Below are 8,011 nucleotides of genomic sequence, written 5' to 3' on the forward strand. Positions count from 1 at the left end.
TTCAAGATGGCAATTCTGCTGATAGTGTGGCCAGAGCAACATACAGCAGGGACATTGAACCTCAATGCCTTTTCCTCCAGCATCTCAGTAGCATCTTCACAAAGATGCTTCACAAAGTGAGGTCCCACATCTCACTACATGGCAAAAAAAAAAAATTCTCACAGCGCAAGGAGCACCAACTGCAATGCCCCCCCCTCACCACACACAGGCAAAAAGGTACCAGTGTCACCAGCCCTGCTGAGCTGCAGGAAGGATCTAGCTTTATTCAAGCTTGTGAACTGGTAAGGAGGCAGTCACTCACTGTGTGCATTGCTGATGGGCTTGTCGTCTTCTTCGCTGTCTGGCCCAGAGCACCACTCATCGCCGCTGTATGGCTGTTTCCTTTCCAGCACGCACCGTCGCTTGCTACGGGGAGCCACCTCGCCTGCAAAGCGACAGAGCCATCAGAGGTGCTGAGGAGACCTGGCAGGGACTGGGAAGACTGGGGTCCTGCCCAGCTGCATGCTGGCAGTGCTGACCCAACAGGGATGCACTGGGCAAGAAGCCTTACATCAACATCTGCCCAGTGCTGCTTAAGAACCTGAAGCATCTGCTCAGTCTGGGCTTCTTGTCTTTGCAGCCAGATCTAGTGGGACTCCAGTGTGAGAGCCAGAGTTTCAGAATGAGGTGTATTTCTTACTGCCTGAAAAGAATCTGCGAACACAGGACGTGTCCACCTGCTGTTCGAAATAGGAGAGCTTTGGGCATTAACCATAAATTTAAAGGGTCTGTGATTTAGCAATCAAAACCTGAATATAGAATGGAATAGTGCATTCGCATCCTTTGTAGGAACAAGAGACAGACTCTGCCCTTTGCTGATATCAATCGGGCAGGGGCCTTCATGCCCTCTGTAAACTCATGTGCTCCCTCCATTTCTCAGATGGGACTGATGCAGCTCAGAGAGGAAGTGGCTTGCCTTAAAGGCACTGAGGGACTCAGGGACAGCAACCAGACACAGGATGGATAACTTCCAGTCCCATGCTTTAACTAATATAACATTTTTTGCCCTCCTTTTTTTACATCATCTAGTGGTTTCCAGGCCATATTCACATGATCTATCAGTGCATTACGAACATAGGAGATTTGAGCATTTCTGACCAAGCCATTTAAATAATTTTCTTGTGGAAGTGTGGGCTACGAAACAGTTCTTGGATAAAGCTACAAATGCTTTTGATCAGTGGTGTACACTTACCCCTGCAACTCCAGGTACCGTCTACTCATTCTACCAAGGCATGGCTCTGGCCTAAGCCAGTCAGGCAACACAGCTCTGGCTGTGAAAGCAAATGCTTAGGGACATAAGCCATAACAGCACCTCTGCGTCTGGGGACTGGGTTTGAGTCTCCGTTGGAACCAAGGGCACCACTGGGATTTCTCCTCCCACCACCCAAGAGATGCTCAAGCGTCCCATGGAGCCATTGAGCACAGAGCTTGGTGGAATGCAAGAGGCTATGGGGAAGGCTGGCAAGGACAGGAAAGCCAAAGGGCTTAGAAGCACTGACTCAGCCCTTTTCCAGAAGCCACATGCTGTAGCACAAGAGTCATCCATCGCTGACAAAACCACAGAACTGTTCAGACAGTGACCCTCACAGCACCTCCTTGCTAACCATGACCGAGTTGTTGGGCAGCTGCAAGAACACCACAAAGGCAGCTCTCTGCCAACAGCAAGGAGACAGAAAACAACTCAACTGAATCTCAAGTTGAAAGTCTACACAGTGCAAAGCAGAGGCAGTTTCAGTGAACCACACTGTTGCTTAGCTGGCCTCAATAGCCCATGAAAATCAGTCCAAGATTCTGGGTGTAATAAAGAGTTTAGGGAGTGAAATGCAAAGCTAATGAATGCTCAGCTACTCTGGTCCCAAAACTGTGAATGTGACAAGCAGTGATGCAAAGTCACACAGGTAGCAGGACATGGACAGAAGAGAGCACAGAAACTCAAAATGTTCCCATCCCAAGTCCTGCCAGGATGCCTGGAGCAACTGAGGGGACGACATGCTGAGGAAAGGTTTAGGAGAGTGTTACCTTTTGATTCTGTGTCCTGTGATGGGGTGCTGACTTCTCGCTGTTCTCCAGAGTCCACTGAGATGCTTCGCTCCCGTTTCACCTTGCCCTTCAAGGAGCTGAAGTTTGGGACAGTGTTCTGGCTGTTTTTCAGTCCAGAGTTGCCAGGGGAGATCTGAGTGGCCTTACTGCCATGGCTGCCTGCCCCCACACCCTTCGAGCCCAGGTTACACGTGGGTGCTTGGCTCACATTGTGGTGCTGGGCCAGGGCACCGCTGCTGCCTGCCTTGCCATGGCTGGGCAGTTTGTTGTCAGGGTGCATTGGCTTGGCTAAAGCTTCCCACAGCACCAGTGGAGGGAGCTCCCAGGCCCTTCAGTCAGAAACCTGCAAGAGAAAAGGGCAGTGAGTCACCACAATGCCCCTCACACGGGTGCAGCTGCTGGGGGCACAGTCCAGGATCAGGGCCCTGGGGCTGCTGCTTGGTTGCAGGGCCAGACAAAGCCCATGGCAAGGCACAACCCAGAGCTTCTCATGTCAGGAACGACCGCTGGCCCCTTTGAGCAATGGATCCTGCTCCACAGTTAGTGACATGCTGACTAGCTGTAAACTCCCATCAGGCATGGCAGACTTGCCAGCATTTCAAGGCACAGGCATGGACACAAGAGCCCTCATTTCCAAGGCCACAATGAAAAATGGGTGCTCCATGCCAACCTGGCCCTTTAGCAAGTGAAGGATCCTCGCAGCTAATTTGCACATGTTCCCAGAGCTCAGACAACTTTGTGACCCTGAACAGCAATCTAGTACCCTACTGGTTTCACAGACCCCTTCTGCTGCTAAATAAATTTCCTCTGCCTTGCAAAACACAAAGGACACAACAGAGCAGACAGAAAATGGTCTTGACGCAAGCCTATAAAAAGAAAACTGGGATGGAGCAGGGGATGAAGGAGGTTAAGGCAACTGAGAAGGTGGCAGTGGGCTGCAAGGCAAGGGCAGAGCCAGGGTGTGCAGGCACTCATCAGACAAGAGGTATCCCTGCCTCTCCCAGGGGCCTGAGGGACCATTCCAGCTCCTTCTCCAAGGCCCTGGGTGACAGAACGCCCACTTCAGCGGGAACTTCCAGCCCAGCAGGATGATGCAATGTGCCACAGGCCTGCCGGGATAGCAGGGTGAGGCTCTCCTGCTCCAGACCCAGACCAGCTTTCTGAATAGCCCTGCAAGCTGAAGCAGAGCCTGGCAGAGAAGAGGATGTTAGGGCAGAGCACGGAGGCTTCTGGGCTGGGAGACATGCATGCAGATAAGCAATGCTGCAACAGCCCTCCTTGCAGGATCTAGCTGCCTTGGCAGAGTCTCTTGGGCTTGCACTAGGAATATTCCCCTTGGAGCTCTGCACAGGCATTAGAGATGACTGGGATGTGGCTCCACATCACATCATGTATTCTGGAAGGCCACTACCAACCCTTGGTTTAACACACAACTCTGGTAACTGCACCCTAATCCTAACCCTGTCACAGTCTTTTTTACTTCCTGGGAACTAGGAGGGAGGGAGAGTAAACCACGTGTTCATGGAAGCTGAGGTATTGCTCTCTGTTTGCTCACATCCGCTATATGCTTTGCATGACACCCCCACAGTGCACTCAAGAACCTTTCCTGTGCACAGGCAGAGAAATTTCCCAGCACACAGGAAAGGGTGTTACTGGGCTCAGGGTCTGCTCCTCCCATCTGGACCATGCAGGCCAGATGCTGCGCACAGATTTCTTCTGCCACCCAGGGACAGGAAGCACCGGCTCTGGACCAAACCCCACATCTCTAAATAGCACCGCGAGAGCTCAGCACGCTGCTCCTGGCTTGCCAAAGGCAAGCCTGGAGACACCATCAGCAAAAGCCAAGTGCTCACTCTGCCAGGGCAAACCACCGCACCCTTGCAATGCAAGCAAAGAGGGAAGCACACTTGGCAAACCCGTAATCCCTGAAAGGCTGCAATCGCCACAAGGCGCAGGCTGCAGCTTGCCATCCACCACCAGCGAGTTCTCTGCCTGAAAAAGGGTCTTCTCAGCACCTGCCTCCCTGCGAGCTGAGCCGGGGGCTGCTGGCACGTTGCGCAAACAGCAACCAGCGCTGAGGCACAGCCCGCCCAGGCATTCCTCCTTAGTTAGTGGGATCCTTCGTGCACAGCTTGGCCTATCACCACTTCCTAACTAGCGAGTCACTCCCTCCTCCTTTTCCTCCGCCTCCTCCCCACGCACCTCGACAAGGGCTCTGCTCTAGCCTGGAGGAAGATGGTGAGCCACAGCACTGATTAATTTTCACAGCACATAAGGGAGTTGCTAGCCCTTTAAGTGTCAGCCAGTCTCGCTTGCTCGCTCTTGTTCTCTAGGGACCTATTAATAGCAGCTGGAAAGATCACATCACTCTCTGGATATTTATACCCCTCATTCCACACCAGGAGAGATTTATGTCAGAGCTGCCGTCCCAGTGCCTGCCCAATTGCTCTGTCAAACCGCTCGCAGGGGGAGGGGAGCCGAGGAGGGAAGGAGACATGGAGAGGGCAAGCGGGGAGGAGGAGAAGGTCCATATGGCACAAGCTGCAGCGTTAAGCACACACGCTGCCCGCAGCCACTGGCTGGCCAGCCGCAGGGAGCCTTCAGCCCTGCTGGAAGAGGCTGCTGCCAGACAGCATTCCAGAAAGCAAGCCCTGCAGCAAACTCCTGCTACTGGTGGCCCAGAGGCCCCCCCCCCCTCCCGTGCCGCACTCGCACTCCCTGCAACATGCTGCACCACAGTCCCGAGGGTCACAAACCCACTGACTCAACGGTGCCACTAAACCCGCTGAGGAAGTGCTCCTTTTTCGATGGTAGGCTGAGAGATCCAGATCTGCCTATGGCAAATCTGCACAGGTACAATATTGTGTTTGAAACAAATCCCAAAGTGCTTCACCGAAAATGTGAGTGCTCAGCAGCACTGCAGCACAACCCTAGTACAGCATAGCATGAGCAGAGAGAAAGAAGCCCAGGGCCCTGCAAAGCCCAGGCCTGCAGAGTCCAGAAATGCACCCCCTGTCCCTCTGGTTCTCAAATGACACTGCAGGGAACACACATCTCGATCAAGGAGGACCTGGCAGCCACCAGGATGAAACCTTCAGGTGCTGCCTGCAGCATGGATGAGCCTCACTGGCTGGGAGGTCCCTCCAAAACATTACATTTTTGGGACATTTATCTTCTTCCTTCATTTTGGACTAGCCTGGTGCTCCAGGGAAGACATTCAAAATCTTGCCTGAGGCAGGATGGAAAGCCACCCTGGGCTGACAGAGGGCCCTGGCTAAACCTTGGAAAGCCCTTCTCTTCTAGTCTCCACTCAAAGGGACCACACTCTTCTCGCAATTCCTAGTGGGACAAATGCCAGAAGCAGCTGCCTGCGGATTCTGCTCTGCTTTTGGGAGCAGCAACAGTTGGATCTGTTGCAGATGCATAGTGGGGATCCACCCCAGCCTCTCATCTGTCTGACTGCAGCATGACGATAGGCATCTCGATTGCTGTAAGCTCCTTCCACATACTCCTTCCACACTAGATTTAAACTAGATTTCAGCAGGCATGCCACACATCTGGGCCACAGAAGATAATTACTTAGAAAGTAGATACACTGACACCAGGAGACAAACAATCCAAAACATCTTGAAAAGAACATGACAAAAAGAAGATTGCACAGAAATCTGTCTTCCTCTGCAGTTTAGCAACACACCCATTCCAGCCCAGTAGTTTTGAAGACAATAGCAAACTTAATTCCCAGTGGTTAAAGCAAGGAGCTGAGACTCTTGGGTTCTGCTCCCGGCTGCCACCAATTGCACTCGTGACCCTGAGCAAGATGTCTTGTTTCTGGGTGCCTTGATTCCCCCATCATTACACGGGGAGATAACCCAGCCTACCTCATGCAGGGAGGGAGGCTTACAAGGTACAGTAAGTATCTGTTGAATGAAGGGCTACATCTAAATGCAGAGAGTGTTTGCGCCTGGTACATCTGAAAAGCCACAGTTTTAAATCAAAGACTGGGACCTTAGCAGACAAGAAACCTCGAACCAAAACAACAAAAACTGCTTTCAGTAAGCCTCCGTCAGTACGGTCTGAACAGCAGCAGAGGGAGAGCACGAAGGAGCTCCAGGCAGGAGAGACTGAGCTGACATATTCACAGTCCGGGAATTGCTAGCTGATAGTTCAAGAAACCTGAAACCCCACTGCCTCCCCAGAGGACTTTCTGGTGAATCATGCTCCTGCTCCCTCTGATAACACAGATTCCCAACACTGCCGCAAAGAATGCAGAGCCTGAGCCTGCTGCCAGCCCTGCAGCTTCCACAGCTGGGAGCTGGCTGGCATTGCTGCCGTGCTATCCCTCTTGGAAGAAAGGGTGAGAGAGGAAGCCAGGAAAATGGAGTCAAAAAGGAAGGCTCTTCACCACACCTCCCTCCTATTGGATGCTGGGAAGAGCTCTTGTGAAACCCAGATGACTACCAGGTTATGCATGCAGGGCAGACACCAGAACCCCAGCCTCCTGAGCTGTGCGTGCCCAACAACCCAATGTGCCTGGCTCACCAACACCCAACATACAAGACAGGTCATGACAAGGTGATGCAATGCACAGAAAGTTGCCCAACTCCTCTCTGTCAGTCTGTCCAGGAAGTAACAAGACCTGGTTGCCACTGCAAACACCCTCTAAGCACATCACCTATGCTGATAAACAACCACAAAAATCCTCCAACCACAAGCTGCAATCCTGACAAGCCCAATCCAAAACCTCCTGTGGACACCACCACAAACTCACGTTGAATACCTTGGCTTTGGCAATGAGGGGTCCTAAGCAAGCTCAAGAGCTTCTTGAAGAAAGGCATTAGGCAGAGAACACCAGGAGAGACCCCAAAGACCCACTGACCCCTCCTGAAATACAACTCACTCCAAGTCTGGATGAGATAGCGGGCACAAGACCCACACCAGTCCTCCCAGGGTTAAGAGCAGAAGGGTTGAACACCTTAAAAAGAAAACCATACTATGTCAGTAAAATCAGCGTATTTCATGGAGGGGAAGACTACCACAAACTTTCTAGAAGCAAGATTTCTGAAGTCTGAGACCCTTGGATCATTTCCGATTTTGAGAGAAGACCAGAATCAGAAACTTGACCTTTTTCATGCAAAAATGGTTGTTCCAAAACAATCCTTTTCGCAAGACCATTCAAGAGGTTTTGAGTCTGTTCCAGTGAGAAACAAACCCTCAAAACCAGTAGCAAAACAGCACTGCTGTCAGCCAGCCAGCTCCAGCCAAGAGGCAGCAATGGGCTTGAACAGCCAGATGAGCCTGAAACCCAATCGAGCCCAACCAGCACAGCTCCAAGATCTCACACTGTTTAGTGACCAATGACTGCAGGATCGTCTCCTGGAGCCCAGTACAGAACATTTGCCTGAGTGTGTTCATCCCCAATGAGAACAGCCTTAAACCAGGCTGCTACTGCTAAAGGCGTTCTCATTTGACCTTTGCTTTGGCCAGCTGGACTTAGAGACATTGGAAGGCAGGGAGTTCCACTGGGCAAGGCTCTGCCAACATGTTTTCAAAATGTCATGAAATTGTCTTGCTCTTATACATCAGACTGATAGCCTGGAGAAGCCCATTCTCACTTCTGTTCATTTCTTGGATCCTTCTCACGCCATTTTAAATAGCAGATAAGGTGGTACCCTTGCCAGGTGTATGGGAGGGTTCTAAAAGACCTGCAGAGAGAATCTAATGTTCTGTTGAATCCTAGCAGTTTTCAGAGTCATTTTGGCAGGCCCTGCTGATCTCCTGCCATTTGGAGCTGTCTCAGGAATGATGCATTTCTGTGGGGCTGCTTGGCCACAAGTCTCAAAGGTCTTTAGTAGGACAAAACCTCAGATTCACGTTCCTTACCACCTAGGGACAGACATCCCATGTAACACGGGTGGAAGCTGAGGCTCAGAGA

The 8,011-nt window shown here is 51.6% G+C and overlaps 1 protein-coding gene across 2 annotated transcripts in view; it reads right to left on the bottom strand.

Moving 5' to 3' along the window:
• BCL9L (B-cell CLL/lymphoma 9-like) overlaps positions 1-8,011 on the bottom strand; it is a 46,975-nt gene that overhangs the window by 11,219 nt on the left and 27,745 nt on the right. For both annotated transcript variants that reach the window (XM_017809583.1, XM_017809582.1), the window contains exons 2-3: positions 2,059-2,424; positions 302-424 (exon numbers count right to left, since the gene is read on the bottom strand). In XM_017809583.1, the coding sequence (XP_017665072.1) occupies positions 302-424; positions 2,059-2,359 (424 nt within the window). In that variant the 5' untranslated portion in view covers positions 2,360-2,424. The remainder of the gene's footprint in view (positions 1-301; positions 425-2,058; positions 2,425-8,011) is intronic.

Source organism: Lepidothrix coronata, unplaced genomic scaffold (genome assembly GCF_001604755.1).
Source record: "Lepidothrix coronata isolate B3197 unplaced genomic scaffold, Lepidothrix_coronata-1.0 Scaffold27, whole genome shotgun sequence".
Taxonomy (NCBI): domain Eukaryota; kingdom Metazoa; phylum Chordata; class Aves; order Passeriformes; family Pipridae; genus Lepidothrix; species Lepidothrix coronata.